At 45.7% G+C, this 21,502-nt stretch overlaps 1 protein-coding gene across 1 annotated transcript in view; it reads right to left on the reverse strand.

Moving 5' to 3' along the window:
* Positions 1–2,951: 2,951 nt before the first annotated feature.
* KHDRBS1 (KH RNA binding domain containing, signal transduction associated 1) overlaps positions 2,952–21,502 on the reverse strand; it is a gene marked incomplete at its 5' end in the record, with an annotated part of 30,675 nt that continues 12,124 nt past the window's right edge. The window contains 8 exon segments of the mRNA XM_006158121.3: positions 2,952–4,291; positions 6,946–7,004; positions 7,950–8,017; positions 8,477–8,678; positions 9,361–9,494; positions 12,507–12,653; positions 14,083–14,199; positions 15,228–15,352. Of these exon segments, the coding sequence (XP_006158183.2) occupies positions 4,194–4,291; positions 6,946–7,004; positions 7,950–8,017; positions 8,477–8,678; positions 9,361–9,494; positions 12,507–12,653; positions 14,083–14,199; positions 15,228–15,352 (950 nt within the window).

The following is a 21,502-nucleotide window of genomic DNA, read 5'->3' on the forward strand; positions in this document are numbered from 1 at the left end:
TACACATGGCCCTCCTAAAAGCCTCCACATCTCAAGAGGTTTGGAAGAAATAAGCTCTGAGAAGCCAAACGTGTCATTGGCTACATGTGCCTTTGGCTCACCTAGTCAGAGCCTTGCTCCTCAGTGTCACCCTAAGCCTGGTAACTCACTTAGGCAGAGGGGAAAATCAGTCAGTTCTTTGACGGCTGCAAATGACAGGAAAACTCACCTTGTCAAAGCCCCCAGTTACACAGAGCAAGGAGTTAAACATTAGGAAAAGAACACCAAAATTGACCATGTATACAGCACTGAACTGGTTGGCCTTATAAATGTGGGGCCTTCAAAAAGATGATAGAGGGCCAGCCAGCTAGCACGGTAGTTGAGGCAGCTGGATCCCATATGGCTGACTCTGCTGTTCAAGTCCCGGACGCAGCGGCTTAAAAAAACACACCAGGTATGTCTGCGTGCATGCCCAAACTCCTGAGAGGAGAATGGAGAAGGGACTGTAGCAAGACCACTCCCAATGGGGAGTGACTTCTCGCTTTCCCTCTCTCTATGGTGAGCGCACACCCACGACAGCAGAGCTAATAATGAAAAGATCGTGGAAGATGCATATCACAAAAAAATCTGCACAGAGTCCAACATCTTTTTTTGAGAGGTTTTCACTATAGGGGGTGTGCGCTCGCCAAACAGACAGAGAGAGACAGAGAGACAGAAAGCGAGAAATCACCCCCCAGGGGGGATGGCCATGCCGCAATCCCTTCTCCATTCTCCTCCTGGGATCTTGGGCACACACGCACACGCACCCGGCGTGAGTTTTAAGCCATCGGGTCCGGGACACGAACCGCGGTTGACTACATGGGAGTCCAGCAACATAGCCATTACGCTAACTGCTGGTCCCAGAGTCTAACATCTTTTTGCACCAAAATAACATTACTTTCCCCCCCCTAAACATTTGGTATAAAGAGCATGCACTCGCTGGAGACAGAGCATCTTGAGCAGGAGAAGGAAAACAAACAAACAAACAAACATAACTAGTTTGTTTATTCCAGCAGCAACGCCCAAGCAGCCAGTCCCGACTGCACACCCATCCCTACGGCCTACCACTGCTGACCCACTTCTCCGCAGCCTTTACACTTTCCGAGCCAGATCTTGCAGTCCTCACGAATGTGAGATCGCCATGTTTTCCTAACAAAGCCCCTTGTACGTTAGCTGCTTTGTTGCCTGCAGCCAGCCACCTCTAAATGAAACACTGCCTCATCAGGTTACTAACAGGAAAAAGAGAGTGAGATTCCATAGACATAAATCGACTCTCTCTGGTCTTACCACAAAATAAGTTCAACACAGAGATGTAAACCGACATGGAAACAAAGTCCTGTTGTAAACACGGTAAAAGTGGCGGGACCGCCTTCCAGTGCGGTTCTGTAGCGAGGACAAAAGGCCCAGTGGCCTCAACAGAAGGCCGCCTTGACATACCTGACATGGGTCTTCACTACCCAGTCTATTCCAGGAAATGCCTCCGTTTTCAAACACCTGAAAATGGAGAAATAAGAGATCAGTCTTTTGAAGAGGAAGTTTTAAAGACACATAAAACAAAAGATAGAATCCTGCATGCAGCTTACACATTACAGGAGAGAAACATGCAACTTTTAAGAAAGTTTAAGTAACATTTCATCGTGAATATCAATATGGGGACCTACAGGGGCTCATCCTTGTACATTTTAAAACAGCTGAGCAGAAAGCTTTACTTCGGGGTGCAGCAGGGTCTAATCTACAGTCATGGAACTTTTACAAGGTGGCATTTAAGATGTCAGACTTTGTGCCCAGGTTACAGTACAGTTCACCATGACGGGCAGGATTATTAAGAGTTATGGCTAATTTATGCGGCAGCATATGGTTTTCTTTTTACAGCTATTTTTTATTAAACACGTTTTGCAAAGTTTTAACATTAAAATTAACAGCTAAAGAATTGTTTATGCAAGTTGCTGTCACAGTTTATGTAAAAGAGAAATATGTGCTATTAAAATCAGACATTTAGGTTACCTTTGGTTTTTTGCGATGCATGTTAGCTTTACACATCCTGATTCTCTTGCGATAATTTTCCTTTAAAAAGGGGGTATAGAGTGATCTCTTTTCATCAAAACAAGACATAAGCCCTGAAAGCTGACTTCAAACCATGGTTGAAAATTCAGTTATTTACATTTTATCACAATCTACAAATACATTTTTTTGTTGGTGTGTTTTAAAAAGAAAAAAAATGTCCATCATGCACTGCTGCAGGCAGCTTGGCACTTCATACAAGAGGATTTTTCACCCCCGAGCAGTTTAGGTGGCTCTCTTAGGGAAGGTGTGAGAACGCTGAGAATGAGCAGAATGGAAACGAGCCAATTCCACGGCTTCCGCTCTTACTCTCTTAGGAGAGTTTAGAGCCAGCCTACCACGCCAGATTCTGCCCCAGCCCAGCTCCGGGGACAGCATTTTGGGGACTGAAGAGAAATTCTTTTTTAAGGGCAGCCAGGGTGTGCTGAGTGGCAATTTCTAAAGGCAGGTGCTACATCTCTTTCTGGCCCACAGAGATTACTTAGTGTCATGCTGTAGGGCCACCAAGGGGCTCTCCACGAGCTGTAAACTAGGGTGGCTGGCACTTTAGGTCGTGAGACCTATGTATGGAACCCAAACCAAATTTCAGCTCAATTGGTTTTTCCTCTCCAGAAATCAGAAATTTGGGTAAGATTGGACACAACTGCTTTCAACAACTTCCAGGGGGTGAAAAAGCTTTGTTTATTTTTAAACTAAAACTTAACAACTCGATAAACTTTTTGTTTGGTAAACTTAAAATAAAATCCCCCCCACCACTTTTAAGAATGTCTCCAACTTTTAACAAGCCCATTAACTTTAGAGTTAATTTAAGTTTATTTAAAAAAGAAAACTATTTTATTGTCCACCCAAAAAAAAAATGACAATTCATCACATTTACTTTGATTAAAAAAGGACTAAACTTTATTGACAAACTGCTGCAGACATTTTGACATAAGTTTAAGCTACCTATTTAGGCAGACTTACACATGTAGCATTTAATCTTCCGAGAACAGAATGGGAGGACAGTACAAATCCAGTGAGGACTTTAACTTATGCACAGAGTGGATTTTGATGCCTTTTCATCCAGCTGCAGCGTCCCTTTTTATATCATGCTAGTGTTGAGACATACTTGACTGACTGCTCCGGGAACGGTTCGAGGTTGACAACTGCCAACTTAGGAAAATCATCTGCTTTTGGCCCCAGTGTCCAAGTGAGCTTATCATGGAGTGCAAAATCTCAGATGGACAGAATACTTTGCCTTTTTAAATACTGCCATTCCAAGTATTATACTAGTATGAAAGACTGTGGCTAAAAAGCTCTGCATCGAATTGAATTTAGGTGGCCAGCCCCTCCCCCAACCAGCCTCTCCAAACCTACTGCCCCCCACCCCATCTAAGTATCTCTCAACACTGTATGGCTGGGGCTAGATTTCAAAACCCACGTAATGAAAAAGCCAGTTTTACAAACCTAATTTTGTTGTTGTTTTTTAAATCAATTACGTTAAAAATTGCATCAACTATTTAATTCATGAGGATCTTTCATGTTAAAATTTAACCTTAAGAGTCAACCGCCATGTGCTTTTAAAGGAAACGTTTTAGAGACGTCTGAGCTCACTTTTACACGGAGGCACCTACTGCCGTTAACGTTTGTGATTTTAACTCTTACACAGCCCTGAATTTTGAAATGTAGCCTAGTTTGGGATTCTGCAACTACAACTTTACGGGATGCCTCAAATCAAAACTAAGAGAAAGTTAACAAGCCTTTACTTCAGAACCTTTAAGCAAGCAATGTCACTTTTGAAACTAACAGGTTTGTGGTTTTTTTTTTTTTACTCAACTTTTTTATTATAAAAGGTACACTTCTGTTTATATTTAAACAACAAAGAAAAAAGCATCTACACACTTAAAAAATTAATTCAATATTCCTAAATCTATTTTTAACTCATTTTAAAATACTACATACAGAAGCCAGAATGCAGAGTTAAGAATGGAGTAAGGTGGGAGGAGAAGGGGACCACGAAGAAAAACACTTAGACAATTACTTGTCTGTTGTGGGTAAAGCAACAGGAATCCTGGGAGATACAAGAAATCAGTAACAACTTTGCTCATAACTGATATTTCCCCTCATGTCTGTTTTTAATAACGTCCATAGGGGTGCTCTCTGTACGCTCCCTTCACTGGCCTAGCTGGAGGGGCCTTCAGCGATGGCCTGGTCCCATTCCAGTCGTCTTGGCCTGTGGGGAAAGCAGAGACAGCTTGTAAACTACGCGCCAACGGCACTGCGGTCAGAGGACGGCTAAGTCCGGAGGTGATTATGGTCACCAAGAGCACTGCTCTTCTTCTGGGTCTCGACAGCCCCAGAGTGGTAGCTCGCCGCTCTGCTTGGCTCTGCCAAGTGGCCTGGACAATAAGCCCGAGCTTGGATTGGAAGGAGAGATGGAAACAACTCCAAAAAGGCTGGCATTTACTCTGGAGTAGTCTCTAGCCCAAGGTTCTCTACAGGCAGCACGGTGCAGCCCCCAAGCCTGGAAACACCTACTGCCTGCTCGAGATGGCGAGGACGTCACTCATCTCGGTGAGTCGGCCACAGTCCTTCCTGTTCTTAAAGTGACCTGGTGAACAGCCCCAGGTAAAAAGCCAAAACCTCAGAAGTCTTTCAGCTTGGAAGCAGGCAGCCCCCTTTCCTATAAGGCAAGTCAGGGTTGCCGGCGGAGAGTACCCTCTGGCTCCCGGGCAGACGGCCAGCAAGGCCCACAGTCACAAGGCCCTCCACCAGCAGAGCTGCTTCTCACTGCTCTGGTGGCGGGAGGTGCAAGCACATGCCACGTGCTCAGCACTGCTCAGAGCTCCTCAGCTCCCTTCTCAGGTCGGCAGTCCAGGGAAGCCACGGTCCACACCCTCCAAGGGCTCTCCTCTATACAGGCAGAAGCCTGAAGAGGAGCACTTACTTCTAGAGCTGGCCTCTTAGGAAAACTAGTCGTGTTGAAGCTTCCTCTTCCCACTCATCCCCACTTCTCCGTCAAGTCATGCCTCAGGTATTTCTCCAGATGCCTGTGTCCCCACATCCCTCCTCTCCAACCCCCACGGCATCTAAGCCACAGAGAGCTCTGTGTAACCTGTGCGAGACACACGCCTGTCCCTTTCCAAGTGGCTCTTGTGTACCAACCAGACAGTTTATTTTTCTAGTTCTGTTTGTGAAGGTAGAGGTTAGAACGGATTGACCATGGCAACATCACACCAGGAGCACACGGAGCAGCCTGCATTTTTTAGTTCAGTCTTTCCTCCGGCAAAACAGAAATGCAATTTGGTCGAACGCACACAGAGGCTCCACTGTACTGTCTCACGGAAGGAAGGGATCCTACTGCCCTTCTAAACAGCGGCACAGTCACTGACAGCGACTGTCCAGTGCCACTTAGCTAAAACGGTAAGACTGCTTCTCTAGGCAAGCAGCTGACTGGCTAATGCGTACTTACTGAGGAGTTAAGCTCAGCTGGTCTGTCTGTGGGAGGTACTAAAAGGTTTTCTCTTTCAAGTAGGGGTGAAGGAGATGAGACGTAAACCGGCACCTCAAGACGGACTGTCAGGGCCCCACATGGCTGACCATACTTTTGAGTCCTGAACCTGGTGGCTTGGGAATCATATTCGTACATGCTTGTGATCCGGGGAAAAGAATGGACGAGGGATTGTGGTGTGGCCACCACCACCCTGGGGGGTGATTTCTCACTCCTCTCTCATCATCTCTCTCTCCCCCAGGCAAGAACACACGCCCTAAAGCAAAAATCTCTCAAAAAACAAAACAAACAAACAAAAAGATGAACTGTCAACTGCTGAGCCCCTTCCAAGGATTCTTCTGAAAGTCCTTCAGGTATGTTGGAAATACTACACATTTAAAGGCAGCTCTGCATCCACTGCCACATGGAATTCCCTCTGGGGCCCATTAACATGTGGCCATAATTGGCTCTTGAGGGCAAACTTGAGCGATGTGTTTTCAACCAAATTTCGGGGAAGGTGGCTTGGTCCTACTGCTGTTCCCATCTCTATACCTCTCTTGGGACCGAGGACTGAACTGAGATGTCCCCGAGCTTGGTGCCAGTATTGTCCTGAACTGGCTCAGCCCCTGTAGCTGCTCATCTGACTGGGAATGGCATCAAACCTTTCCCTAGCCTGTTCTGGCTAGCTGCTTGCTGACTGGTCCCCTTCAGCAGACATTTCCTCTACATTGAGATTTTTTTTCAAAGAGACCCAATTTTTCTTTTTTTAAATGAGGTACAGGGACCAGCAGGTGGCGTGGCAGTTAAGGTGCTGGACACTCCCACATGGCTGATCATGATTCAAATCCCGGACCTGAGGTACAGCATAAAAGTAGGGTCGAACATGATTAAATTCTTTTTATCTACCAGTATGGCCTGGCTATCAGCAGCACGGGCCCAGAAACAGCACAGGTCCAGCCACCCCTCTGCCTAAAGTAAAAGAAAATCAGTATCCGCGTTAAAGCCTGCTGTTCTGACCAGAGCACTCTGTTAAGTCATGTACTTGGCCTTCCAAGAGTAACGCACCATCTCACTTTTCTCTTCTTGGGATCTTGGGCACGCGCACACACATACCCGGCATGAGTTTAAGCAGCTGAGTCCAGGACTCAAACCGCGATCGACTACATGGGAGTCCAGCAACATAACCATTAGGCCAACTGCTGGTCCTAGTAGTTCCTCTTTCTATCACATATCACAACATGTAGTAAGAGCAGGACTTATACTGTCACATCTACCCACAGCCTGGCCTTCTGAAGACTTCTCCGAAGCTATGTGACCACCTCTGAGGAACCACGCTGCCAGTGTTCTCCCAGGCACTTACTTGCACATTCTGTCCCATCCCAGAAATAAAGACATACCATAAGCTTCGTAAGAGTCTTGAACCTCCCCGTGTCCATAGTCATAATATTCTGAGTCCCTGAAAGTCAAAGACAAGCATTAGAGACCCACAGAACAATTATGATTCAGTTTCCCCTCTCTCAAATATTGCCATATCTCAGTTATTTTACAAAGTGGGCAGAATGCAGGAAATATGCTGCTAAAGTATGTCCACACTGTGTATTATAACTATGAACTCATGAAAATAATTAAGCTAACTACACAATTTAAAGTGGGAAAGCATGATCCTAAACGGCTCCTTTAGGACCAGCAAATGGCGAAAGAGTCACTGGACTCCCACATGGTCTACCGCAGTTCAAGTCCTGGACCGGGTGGCTTAAAACTCACGCTGGGCGCGTGCGCATATGTATCCAAGGTCCTGAGAGGAGAATGGAGGACAAGGGACTGCAGTGTGGCCATCTCCCCGAGGGAGTGATTTCTCACTTTCTGTCTCTCTGGCAAGCCCATGTGCCCTATAGCAAAAATCGCTCTAAAATGCAAAAACAGGAACAAAAAAAAATCTAAAGACAAAAAAGACCCCCTTCATCAGTGTACATAGATGTGATCACAGGGCTCACTAGAGAACAGTTTCTGTCCCTAGAATTACGATACTCTTAATCAAAGCTAAGATACACCTATACAAAAGAGAAGATTTTTAAGAGAAATGCAGAAAACAACCTAAATTATTATACCAAGATTCTAGTTTCCTCTTAAATTTTTATGCAACTTTAATGTGGCTGAGATATAACAAATCCACGTAGTCACAGTTCAGGACTTTTCCATCTGCTATTTTCAGATCCTAAATACTTTTGGTCGTAGTTATCCAAGTTTGCAGATCCAGGCATGTGCCCTGCAATGTCGACAGAGCCAAGGGACCCTCCGGAGGCAGCCGCTCTGAGCCTAGGGTATGCCGCCCGTGCCTCTCGGTTTCTCCAGCCCCTCAGTCCTCCCCAGGTCGTGGGAAGGTACCTACTGCCTGACTCACCCTTGGCTCTGGCTGTAATAGCCTTCGTAGCCTTCGTAACTTTGCTCTGCGTATGTATCGTCATAGCCCTAGGACAAACACAGTGAGACAGAAGGTCAGGGTCACAGAGAGTAGGGAAGGCAGTGGCATCCTATGGAGGGGTGGCTAGCTTCTGAGCTCTCCAGAATGTTAATACCTCCCGTGCTGAGAGTTATGAACAAACAAACGCGGTATGCCACGGGACAAGTGTGGAAGGAAGTAAAGTACGAAACGAGGCCTTCGAGGGAGCAGACGCAGCCGTGGCCATGCCTCAGTAAAATACTGCAGGACGCTACGGCACGCGTGGCATGGCTTACTTCCCATTTAACCTACACACGCGTGAGCTGTGCCTAAAGTGAAAATATCTTCTTATAATTCAAATTCACTGTAAGAGGAGAGGGCAGCCTCTTGTCACAGGCTGTCCCTGTCACCAGGCCAAGGCCCTGTCATTCAGCTTCCGTTGGCAACCTCCTGGGTGCCAGTCAACAGCACAGAGTTGGGTTTCTTACATATTCTTCATATGTTTCCGGTGCAGGGGGTGGAGGCAGAGGTATTCTCTGGATGCCTGCTGTCCGTGCTCTTGGTGTAGGGGCGCCTCGCACGGTGGGTGGGGGTGGCACTCCTCGAGTAACGGTGGCACCTCTGGTGATGGCGCCTCTCACTGGTGTGCCACGCACCAAAGCCCCACGAGGTGGTCCAACACCACGGCCTCTGCAAAAAGAAAGGTTGACCTTAAATGGAGCTCTTTATGAATAGTTCACTTTCATATAAACATGTTAGCAAATTCTTGACCTGGACAGGTTTTACAACGCCCTAACTAGACTGCTATTGAAGCAGAGGGGCCAGCCAGTGGCGTGGTAGTTAAGGAGGCAGGATCTCACACGGCTGACTGTGCAGCTCAGTTCCAGACCTCATGCCACAACTCCAGAAAGGCGAAAGGAGAAGGGACTGAGGTGTAACCATCTCCCCTGGTGCTGGTTTCTCATCTTCCCTCTTTCTCTCTGGCAAGTGCAAGCACCCTCTAGCAAACTAGAAATAAATAAGCACCATGCCAGAAAACCCCTTGGGTTCCCATAGTGAACCAGAGCCTCGATGCACTACCATGGGGTAGGTATGCAAATCTGAACACTCTGTAAAGGTTGGGCACAAAAGCTAAAATTCTAAAGGAAAACCACTAAAAAATGTTGGACAGTCCAAAATTAAAAGACTTAAATTTTCAGCAGGACTACAGCAACTGGCTATGGCCAAAGTATCTCAGATCCAGAATTCCATTCCTGACGCAGTGTGCCAATCTGAGATCCCATCTATGCTGGCGATGAGAGCACCAGTGAGAGAGAGACGGTACCCGCAGCCACATGCCCATCCTGTTTCTAGCTGGCTCCATTATTTTTACCTGGGAACAGGTGGGGGGGGAGGTGCCGTTCCCCGGCCTCTCACTGGCACCCCGCGCCCACGAGAGGGCTCAGGCACTCCATTCAAGTAGGACAGCTCTAGAAATTGCTCCTGGCAGATATCATCCATCATATCCTGGGAACGAAAGGTAACAAGGAGTTCTGTGCACGGTTCCACTTTCTACTGAGAAGCCATCTGGCCCACATGTGCAGAAAACAACTCTGAGGGCCCAGATGAAATCTTAGGTCATTTGTTCTCTGAGTCAAAAAGGCACCCTACCTGCCACCTCTTGAAGGGAAGTCCAGACAGCAGACCTCTCCCTAAGTCAGCTGGAGCGTGTCACATGTGGTCCCTGTCTAACTTCCATCCTCTCTCTATACAAACCCTCTCCTCAAGCCATGCTGAACGATGTGGAGTTCAGAGCCTGGCATCCATTCTTTGCCGCTAGTTTCCTTTCTGGAATAAACACCACTGCCATTAATACAGCTCTATGTACTGGGCGCTCTGTAACGAGTCAGTTTAATCTTCAAAGTGGCTCTAATTTAAGCAGGTGCATCTCCCCACTTTATGGTTGGGAAATAGATTCAGGTAGTAGACATCGACTGACACCAAGCTAATCAACAGCAGGCACCAGACGTGAATTCAGAATTACTCGTCTCCAAAATCCAGGCTTTGAATCAATAGGCTATCCTGCCTTTTCTGCCCACCTCAGAGACTAACGTGTGCCCTTACAAGCGTACCTCAAACAGCATCTCTCTTGAAAAACCTTCTCGATGCCACTCTCACACCCTTTCCCAAAGCACCATATAATACTCTCTACCCAGGCACTTATGTATCATTTTAGAATATTTTGTCTTTCTCAGTGAACTGCAGGCTCTTCAGGAGCCACTTCTGTAACGTTGTACCCATGCACAGCGTTAGGCTCCACCAGACATTTAACCAACGCCCGTGATGAGTAAGGCACCCGAGGCTTGGGAAAGGGAGATGCTGATTTGTCCAAGATTACGCGGACAGAGCTCCCAGCCCAGGGCGCTTGCCACTGTACCTCAGTCTCCCTGTTACAGTTACAGTTCTAAGGGGACCACGGGGGTCTCTAAGTCATGACAGCAAGAATAGACTTACTTCTTTCTTCACAAGAGGAAAGAATTGAGTCAAAAGTCACTTGCACGTCTTTCTCCCCATATCCTGCTGGGAGCGGGGCAGTCTTAACACCGCAGACATCTCCACCTACCAGGCAGAGACAGCTCCAGAATGAAGGCTCTCGTGATGCAGCAACATGCCCTTCCAATCTCCACCTTCACCTACTCCTGCCTCCCTGCATCCCGGGACCTGCAGTGGAGAATCAAGCCCCCAGTGCCGGCCCGTTGCTCAGGTCCCTCCAACTGCTAGTCAATGCTGAGGAAAGCCAGCTCTCCTTGTCAGGTGTCTTTTTCAGATTCACTCATGTGGAAGCTCATAAACCCACCCCTTCTGAGCAATATGATGGAGACTGATGACAGGGAGAAGATGGGCATCCCCTCTGTGGCCACTCGGAAACTGGGCAGCTTGGGAGGCTTCCACAGAATGCCTGGACAAGAGCAAACAGAAGCCCCTCAAGGAAAAGTCGACCAGCTGGGAGTCTGTCTTTAGGGCATTTGCAATCGGCTCTTTCAGGTCACACATTCTAATAAAGGCAAGGTACTTGGAGGCAAAGCAGCTGAGACACGTGAGACAGCCGGGTCCCTGGAGGCCAGCACCACGGGTCCTCGCTGCCCACGCTGTGCTCTAGACACGTTCTCCGACACCACATGTAGATTCAACTCTCAGTTGACACTCAAGAAAGCTGAAGACTTTACCTCACTTCCTCTTAGTTTTAGTGATGAAAACATGACCTTTACTCAACTCTCCTTGAAAAGCATTCTAAGTTCTTCCTAAAATTCCATATTCATCCTTGAAATTAAGTGCTCGACAGTATTACATTAACTCTGACAACCACCAGGTCTTGCTAAAAGGCAAAAATAGGACCATTTTCTACTCAGGCAAAGTAAGATCATGACCCAGTAGAAATACAAATGACCTGTCCCAACTCATACCAGGCCTCAGCTACAGTCTGAAAGGAACTGAACACGAATCTGTTTACTATCATCAACAATAAAGCCTGTAAGAGTCATGCTTCTTAGAGATGAAACTCCACCATAAGTGAGCTCCTTCCAGGAGAGAAGTCCCTGAGCGTGCCCAGGTGAGAATGTAAGGCATGGACACTGGACGCCGTCAGGTCTTGCAGCCAGCCTTTAGACTCTGCAATCCAAAGCACACATCCTTTCAGCACAGGGACCCAGCTTGGGCATTTTACGAACACAGCTTCCTAGCTCCAAGCTAGTACCAAAATACTTAGCTCAGTGAAGACTGTTACCCAGGCATTACCCAGGTATTGGAGTGTGGAGACGCTGTGGATCCAAGTCACAACCTCCACATTAGACAAGTGGGACAGAGTGGCCATGTGGGCCCAGTGCTTTAAGAACAAGAAATGGACCACCTCAGAAGAGTGAACACAAATGCAGCATGTGGTATACAATTTCAAGTTATGGAGAGACCTTATTAAGAACCCCCGACTCGGGACCAGCAGTTAGCGTAATGGCTGTCGCTGGACTCCCACGTAGTCGACCGCGGTTTGCGTCCCGAACCCGGTGGCTTAAACTCATGCCGGGCGCATGTGCATGCATGCCCAAGATCCCGAGAGGGATTAGGAAAAATAAAATTAGGAAAAAAAAAAAAACCTGTCTTGAGTCAGCAAGTGGTATGGAGGTTAAGGCACTGGATCCCACATGGGAGACTATGTGGTTTGAATCCTAGACCTAGCGGCTTAAAAAACAAAGTAAGCACATGTGTGTGCACACCCAAAATCTGGAGAGAAGGGAGCGTGGAGAGGCCGTCTCCCTAGAGGGTGATTTCTCACTTTCTCTCTCTCTCTCTAGTGAGCACATGTGCCCTATAGCCAAAAAAAGAGAAAAAACCCAAAAAACCCTGCCTTTGCAACAGCAGTAAGATCTCAGTCTCTTTTTCCCATTCATAAGATAGAGGATATAGATATGTGTGTGTGTGTGTGTGTGTGTATACATAACTATATATATTTATATTTATATACACACAGGGTATAGATTTCCTTACTGGTACGAGGAACTTCTTGACCTCCTCCATGGCATGGGCCATTAGCGCATACGCCTCGCAAGGGGGTCCAAAAACTTCAATGAACACATGCAGGTCCATGTTCAGGTGGGCATACTTGGGGTCTCCACCTTTGCGCAGCTCCTCCTCCTGTGGACAAATGCACAAAGCCATCACATCACACGGAGAACAGCACCTTTACCTATAGGCCAAAGAGATGGCGTTGAAGACAAAGAGCGCAATTTAAGAGGAAAGTGAAACAGGCCCTGGAGAATAGTCATTTTTATGACCTGTTCAAACTGTGGTCTGTCTGCTAACAGCTAACTGTTGCCTTAAATCCCTAGGGTGTTCATTTGAGCTCTTATGAGAAGGTATAAAAGAAAGAAACTTAACTCTAGCCTGTATTTGGACAATAGCTATTTGTGAAACATTTGCATGTACGTGTGTGTGTGTGTGTATATATAGGTATATATGCACGCACATGTGCCCAGTGTTTTTCAGGCCGCTGAGTCTGAGACTCAAACTGTGCAATTGGCCATGTGGGATCCAGTGTCTTAACCACCATGTCACCTGCTGGCTCAATGAATTTTTTTAATTGAGGGTCTCACTAAGTTGCCCAGGCTAGTCTTGAACTTGTGATCCTATTTCAGCCTCCCGAGTGGCTGGGATTACAGGTGCTTGTCACCTGGCAGTTTTTAGGCTACAGCAAGTATGCCTCATTTAAAATGACTGTAGAAGGTCAAGACTATTCTGTTTCTGCAGGAAGTTTACAGCTGCACTTGCACGCAGTGTATGGGATTATAGCATGGAAGTTAAAAAGTGAAAGCATTAGGTCCTGCTGTCGGGATTATTCATGGTGCCTTTGGAATACGTTCTTTTAGCAGGTCTCACATTCTAGCTGGCTACAAAACCAAGCAACGGGTCTTCAAACTCACCTGCACTCACAACGTAGTGTTCTCACTTTTTTGTGCGTCTGCAGCTCACATTTTAGTATCTTCATTTAGTCTTGGTAAGTGTTAGGACATTTACCAGCCCCCCTTTCCAGTTTCACAGGTAAGTTTGCCAATGCCAAAGATACTAAAGAAAATAAAAACCAGGGCACAACTAGACTTCTCCAGGGTTGCCAACCAAGTAAATTAATTTGGTCTATAGTCTCTTACATCTGATGGAAATGTAAAAAAGTTGCATTGTGGGGCTAGATGATGTGGAGGTTAAGGCACTGGATTCTCACGTGGCCAACCATGATTCGAGTCCTAGACTTGGCAGCGCAGCTAGAAAATCACATCAGGTGCGTGTGTGAGTGCCCAAAATCCCAAGAGGAGAATGGAGGAGAAAGGGCTATGGCATGGCTATTCCCCCTTGGGGGTTAATTCTCACTTTCCTTCTCCCTCTCTATTTCTGCCTTTCTCTGGTAAACACAAATGCTCTATGGCAAGACAAAACAAAACACAAACAAAACGTAACAAAAGTAATTAAGAAAGTCAATTCTATAAATAGGCAATATCTTGCTTTCATAAGCCATACATACTGAATGGAAACCAGAGGCACTGAAGTGCCCTCCAGCCTAATGCGCTCTTACCTTGGCTTTATCTCTCATTGAGCCTTTGCCCAACACAGAGATCTTTGCACCAGTCTCCTCCTGCAGTCTTTTGATTGTATTCCCTTGTGGTCCAAGAATCTTCCCCACAAAATTGAACTGAGAGGAAATAAAAGAACAGATTTCCAACTACACATGTGCCTATAAAATAGTTCCACACATACATATTATTTCCTTTGATCTTCAACAATCCTTAAAATAGGTAGAGTATTTCCACTCCCATTTTATCAAAGGCTACACTGAGGGTAAGGTACTGATTAAACCGGGTAATTTAAGATTATGCAACTATGGGATCAGAAGAAGGTGTAACGGTTATGTCACTGGATTCCCACTTGGCTGACTGTGGTAAGAGTCCCAGATCTGGCAGCTTGAAACTCACACTGAGTATGTGTGCGTACGTGCCCAAAATCCCAAGAGGAGATGGAATTGTGGTGTGACCATCCACCCTGTGGGTGATTTCTCGCTTTCTGTCTCCCTCTGTCTCTCTGGTGAGCACATGTGCCCTATAGCAAAAATATCTCTCTCAAAAAAAACTATGCAACTAGAAATGGCAGTTTTTAGACCTGAATTTGGATTTTCTGAAGTAGTCCGGTGCTCTTTCCATAATACAATGTAACACTTAGTACTCAAGCATTCTTCAGGAAAGGATGGCACCCTTTGGTAGCAAGTTTGGTAAACTAAATACAACTAATTGCTTTCTTAAGAGAGGAAAGAGAGAAGGAAAATAATTTACTTAAGAGTAAACTTTGAGTTAAGATACAATTAACTTCATTCAGCTAGTAATTTCTGTTATATTTCCTTTTACTTAGATGTCAGTTCCATCTTTTGAGCAACTCTTTGGGGTTCTTTTTTTTTTTTTTTTTTTTTAATTTGGAGCGTGAACAAACATGTGAGAATGAGTTAACTTATTTTGGTAATAATAATAAAAAAAATTGTATGTCCTTCCTAGCTATTATTATGCTATTATTTATGAACTTATGAACTTAGGAGTTCCAACTGCCATAAACATGCAGTACTGCAGGCACAGCAAGAGACACTTGCCAGCCTTAAGGTTCTGATGCATCACAATCCCTGAAGTCTTCATCACAACCAGTGACACTCACACCTGAGAGGCACACTGGCCTTACCTTGGGGTACTGTTTCACAGGTATCAGCACCCGCTCTTTCAGCTTCATGTTCTTGTGAGAAAATAAATCCAAGTAATTCTCTTCATCGTCCTTTTTTGAATCCCCTTTCTGAATCTTCTCAATTTCTGAGTCAGGAAAAAAAGTATTTATTTTTGTTGTGATAAACAAAGACACATTTCCCAGTTTGCTTAAGGAAATAACAATAAAGTCCTATGTAATGAGACCAAATAGTTCAGATGAATGTGCTCATTTCAGACAGACTCACTGAAAGCACCAAAGCTATGTGAAGTCGATTTGGAAACCCAAAGTCTGCTGCTTCTAACGGGAGTTTGCTCTTCCATCCTCACCTGAAGCCTCTATACTAGAGACACTAAAATGTTTCCTGATATAAGAATAAATGGATTCATGGGAACCAGCAGTTAGCGTAATGGCTATGTCGCTGGACTCCCACGTAGTCGACCGCGGTTCGTGTCCCGGACCCGGTGGCTTAAAACTCACGCCGGGCGCGTGTGCGTGCGTGCCCAAGATCCCGAGAGGAGAATGGAGGAGAAGGGATTGCGGCGTGACCATCCCCCCTGGGGGGTGATTTCTCGCTTTCTGTCTCTATGTCTCTCTCTGTCTGTCTGGCGAGCGCACGCGCCCTACAGTGAAAATCTCTCCCCAAAAAAAAAAAAAAAAGAATAAATGGATTCAAAGAAGTTTGTGGGGTAAGATGAGGGGTGAAAGTAGAAGAACTAAAAAACAAATAAAAATATGCGTCAACAAAAAGTACATGGGTCAGCCCCATAGCTCAGCAGGTAAGTGTTATGTGCAAGGAACCTGAATCCCTTATAATCAACCACAATCTGATCCTGGTCCTGGCAACTTGAAAAATACATAGGTCGGGCCAATAGGTGGCAGGCATGGTGGTTAAGGAACTGGACTCCTACATGGCTGGCCATGGTTCATGTCCCAGACCTGATGCCTTGCTTCCTTGCTTTCCCTCTTTATCTCTGGTGAGTGCACATGGTTTTGTTGATGGACTCCCACTCGGCCAATACTGCAGTTCAAGTCCCGGACCTAGTGGCTTGAAAATCCCACTGAGCACATGTGCATGTGTGCTCAAAATCCTGAGGAGAATGGAGAAGGGACTGTAGCATGGCCATCCTCCTGGGGGGTGATTTCTCACTTTCTGTCTCTCTGTTGAGTGCACATATCCTATGGCAAAATCTCTTAAAAAAAAAAAAGCAATAAACAAAATAAAATAATTCTTCGAGAAAGAAAAACACATAATTCAATATCTGAGTGCCCCAAATCTGCATGAGATAGAGTGAGTAAAAAGGGTTGCAGTGTGATCAGATCTGACTGGGAGCACTTTCTATTTCTCTCTGTCATAAAAAAGTGTACCGAGGGACCAGCAGTTAGCGTAATGGCTTTGTTGCTGGACTCCCATGTAGTTGACTGCGGTTTGCATCCTGAACCCGGTGCCTCAAAACTCACGCCGAGCACGTGTGCATGACTGCCCAAGATCCCGAGAGGAGAATGGAGGAGAAGGGATTGCGGCGTGGCCATCCACCCTGGGGGGTGATTTCTCGCTTTCTGTCTCTCTCTCTCTCTGTCTGATGAGTGCACGTGCCCTATAGCAAAAACCTCTCAAAAAAAAAAAAAGTGTACTAAGAGGCCAGTAGGTGGTATTATGGTTACAGACACTGGACTCCTACATGGCTGACCAAGGTTCGAGTCCTGGACCTGGTGGCTTGCTTTCTCACTTCCTCCCTCTCCCTCTCCCCCTCCCTCCCTCCCTCTCTCTCTCTCTCTCTCTCTCTCTCACTCACTCACTCTGTCCCTCTCTGGTCAAATAAATAAATTTAAGTTAAATAAAAATAATTCTTTGGGGACCAGCAAGTGGCATGGTGGTTAGGGCGCTGGACACTCCCACATGGCTGAGCATGGTTCAAGTCCTTAACCTACTAGCTTGCTTTCTCACTTTCTCTCTCTGTTTATCTCTGGTCAAAATAAAATAAGTAAATTAATAAATAAAATTAAAAATATATAATTCTTTAAAAAGAAAGTATATCAAGTCTTGTCTTGTAAAGAAACAAGTCATTAAACACACGAAGACTAGTTCCATCAAAACAGCACAGTGGCAGTGACGGTGGTGCTTTGGGTACCCATCCTTGGAAGGCTCAGAGACTTGATTCTTACTCTGCTGCTCACTACTTGTGTGAACTTAGACGAGCTATTTAACTGCTCTAAAGTCTAGCTTCCTTGTTTGAAAGCAGAGGCGATAACGACCTGGTGAGCCACTTGACTGAGGTATGACTGACATGTAAAAAGCTGCACATATTTGGGTCCAGCAGTTGGAGTAATGGCTATGTTGCTGGACTCTCATGTAGTCCACAGTGGTTTAAGTCCCAGATCCAGTGACTTAAACTCACACCAGGTGTGTATGCGTGCGTGCCCAAGATCCTTAGAGGAAAATGGAGAAGGGATTGCGGCCTGGCCTACCCACACGCACTCGGCGTGAGTTTTAAGCCACCGGGTCTGGGACTCGAACCGCGGTCAACTACATGGGAGTCCAGCGACATAGCTATTACGCTAACTGCTGGTCCCCCCAAAAAACTTTAGAATAAGGGACTGGACTCCCACATGGCTGACCACAGGTCAAGTCCTGAACCTGGTGACTTGCTCTCTCATTTTTCTTCTCTCTCTTACTGTGTGTGTCCCTCTCTGGTCAAATTAAAATAAATAAAGTTAAATAAAAGAATTCTTTTAAAAAATTAAAAAATACGTAAAAGCAGAACATTCTAAATAACCCAGAATGTTCTCCTTAAATAACAGTTTCATAACTATTTCTAACTTCTGAAATTTTTTTTTTTTTTGCTAGAGGGAGAGACAGAGAAACAAGAGAGGGTGGAGTAGAGGAAATACCCTCCCACGGGGAATGGTCATGCCACAATCCCTTCTCCTCTATGTCTACCCCTGAGATTTCAGGAACACACGTATGGGCACTCATATTTCCAAAGTGCCAGGTCCAAGTCTTGAACCATGCAGCTGGCCATATGGGATCCAGCTGCCTTATCCACCAGGCCATAGTTGGGTTTTCAAACTTTAGCAGGCACCAGAATTATCAGAAACCTGGAGAGCTTGTTAAACTAGATTGTTAGACCCAACCCCAGCCTGAGGTTTCTGTAGTAAATTTTCCTTTTTGTTTTATTTATTAGAAGTTTTTGTCATTGGGTATGTGAGTTTGCTGGAGAGAGACATACAGAGACAGTGAGGACTGTGAAAAATCACTCCCCAGGGGATGGCCATGTCACAGAACGCCCTTCTCCATTCTCCTGGGATCTTGGGCATGCACGCACATATGCCCAGCATGATTTTGAAGCCACTGGGTCCAGGACTTGAACAGCGGTTGACCATGTGGGAGTCCAGCTATGTAACGACTACGCCACCTGCTGGCCCATTTTATTTTTCAATAGTGAAGGGGCAAGTGTATTCCCAGAAAGAGGGGGTGGAGGGAGAAAGCAGCCCCCAATGGGGCTGAAATCCTTTCTCCTCCACAGGGAGGAGACTGAGATTGTGAGCGTGCCAAGATTGGTCATGTGGGACCTAGCTCCCTTAACCAGTAGGGTACAGTGGGCCCAGTTATCTGATAACTTATTAGTTATTGCCATCTAGGGCTCACATCCTGAAAAGCACTGGCTTAAAGTATAAAGACACTCTATACCTCAAACACATTCTGCAAATCTGTACTCTTAACAGTTTTTAAAATAACTGTTTAGACTGGGGCCAGCAGGTAGCATGGTGATTAAGGCATGAACTCCCACATGATTGACTGCAGTTCCGAGTCCTGGACCCGGTGGCTTGAAAATCAAGTTGGGTGTGTGTGTGCCCAAAATCCTGAGAAGAGACTAGAGAAGGGATTATGGTGTGGCCATCCCCCGGAGGGTAGGGGGGTTCTCAGTCTCCCTCTGTATCTGTTTCTTCAGCAAGCACATGCACCCTATGGCAAAAAAACCTTGAAAGTTTAAGAGGAAATCCAGCTATATATAAACATCTAGATGAGAGAAAGTTACTCTGACCGACTAGAGAATCTCAAACTAAAGGTTTCTGTTTATTAAAAAGCCTAATTTCGGATGTTATACTACATGAGAAACCTGAGCACATACTCCCTTACTTTCTGACAATCAAACTGCTGACTGTGAATATTCAATAAAACTTTACTTCCTACGAAAGAACTGTAAATAGTGTTCTTCACACTCCTGTTCCACTGCATGTTAGAGAAAGCAGACTTGGCCTTACAAGTGCGGACTGCAGGCCTCACCAGCACTGTACTCACTGTACTAACTCACTGCCACTGCTTTACACAGGCCGATGGTGATCTCCACCCCGCTGCTGTTTACTCTTCCTGAGCTCACCTACCTGACCACACTTCCTCAGTTCTCAGGTTACAAACTAGGTGCTCAGTGCTAGGTTTCAGAGGAACGAAGCCAGCATAATTCTGATCCGAAACATCACTGAGGAGCTTGTAACAACAGAACAAATTCTGTACTTTTTTATGTATAACCTTCTGTGTTTACTAATTGCTATCATATAATTAAGACTTCAGTTCAGCTGGTGGCTGGTGGTTAAGGCAGCTGGATCGCACATGGCTGACAGTACAGTATGAGTCCAAGATTAGGTGGTTTAAAAAACATGCCAGGTGGGACCAGCAGTTAGCGTAATGGCTATGTCGCTGGACTCCCATGTAGTCGACCACAGTTCGAATCCCAGTCCCGGCGGCTTAAACTCACGCTGGGCGCGTGTGCGTGTGTGCCCAAGATCCCGAGAGGAGAATGGAGGACAAGGGATTGCGGCGTGGCCATCCCCCCTGGGGGGTGATTTCTCAATTTCTGTCTCTCTGTCTCTCTGGCAAGTGCGCGTGCCCTATAGCAAAAACCTCTCAGAAAAAAAAAAAAAAAAAAAAAACATGCTAGGTGCGTGTGCCCAAAATCCAGAAAGAAGTGGAGATGAATTTGTGGTGAGGCCACCCACCACCACCCCTCGCCCCACGGAGGATGCTTTCTCACTTTCCCTTTTTTCCTCTTGTGAGTGCATGTGCTTCCCTGGCAATTTTTTTTTAAAAAAGTACTTGGGCTATAATTTTTTTTTTAAGTTTTGACCATAGGGCACACGTGCTCACCAGAGACAGAAAGAGACAGTGAAAGGTCCCCTGGAGGGATGGCTATGCCACAATCCCTTTTTCTCCATTTGCCTCTTGGGATTTGGGGCATGTATGCACACATGCCTGGTATGCATTTTTCTTTATTTTTTTAAAGAAGTTTTTTTTTTTTTTTTTTGAGAGGTTTTCACTATAGGGTGTGTGCACTCGCCAGACAGAGAGAGACATAGAAACAGAAAGCGAGAAATCACTCCCCGGGGGGGATGGTCACGCCGCAATCCCTTCTCCTCCATTCTCCTCTCGGGATCTTGGGCACGCACGCACGCACACGCACCCGGTGTTTTAAGCCACCGGGTCCAGGACGCGAACCGCAGTCAAACACGTGGGAATCCAGCAACATAGCCATTACTCTAACAGCTAGTTCCCAAGAAGTTTTTGACATAGGGTGAGTGCTATATTTTGAACTGGTTGGATCTTATTTAGAATTCTTTTGTCCAACTTATTTCACAATTGTTAAAAGAATATGAAAGCATTTTTAGAGAATTCAAAGAATAATCATTTAAATAAAAGTGAGAGTTAGAAAGCTAAAAGAGGGGACAGCAGGCGGCATGGTGGTTAAGGGCGCTGGACTCCCACATGGCCGATCGCCGGTCACAGTTTGTGTCCCGAACTCAGTGACTTGCTGCTCTTTGACTTTCATTCCTCATTCCCCTTTCTGGTCAAGCTGAAGTGGATAAACAAACAAACAAAATAAAGTTTGATAGAGTAATTCTTTTTTTGGGGGAAGAGGTTTTTGCTATAGGGCGCGTGCACTCACCAGAAAGACAGAGAGAGAGAGACAGAGAGTGAGAAATCAACGCCCCAGGGAAGATGGCCACGCCACAATCCCCTCTCCTCCATTGGGAGTCCAGCAAGGTAGCCATTACGCCAACTGCTGGTCCCTCAATAGAGTAATTCTTTAAAAAAAAGAAAAGAAAGAAAGCTAAAAGAGTAAGAGGAGTTAAGCCTAGAAAGGAAAAGACTAAAAGATACCTTGAACAGTCAAAGAAGGTTATCGTCTATATTTGGAAGCAGAGGGACTGACCATTTATTTAATCCCTACTATGTATAAAATACTATGCAAATTTAACAC

This window comes from Tupaia chinensis, unplaced genomic scaffold (genome assembly GCF_000334495.1).
Source record: "Tupaia chinensis unplaced genomic scaffold, TupChi_1.0 Scaffold000573_1, whole genome shotgun sequence".
Lineage (NCBI taxonomy): Eukaryota > Metazoa > Chordata > Mammalia > Scandentia > Tupaiidae > Tupaia > Tupaia belangeri.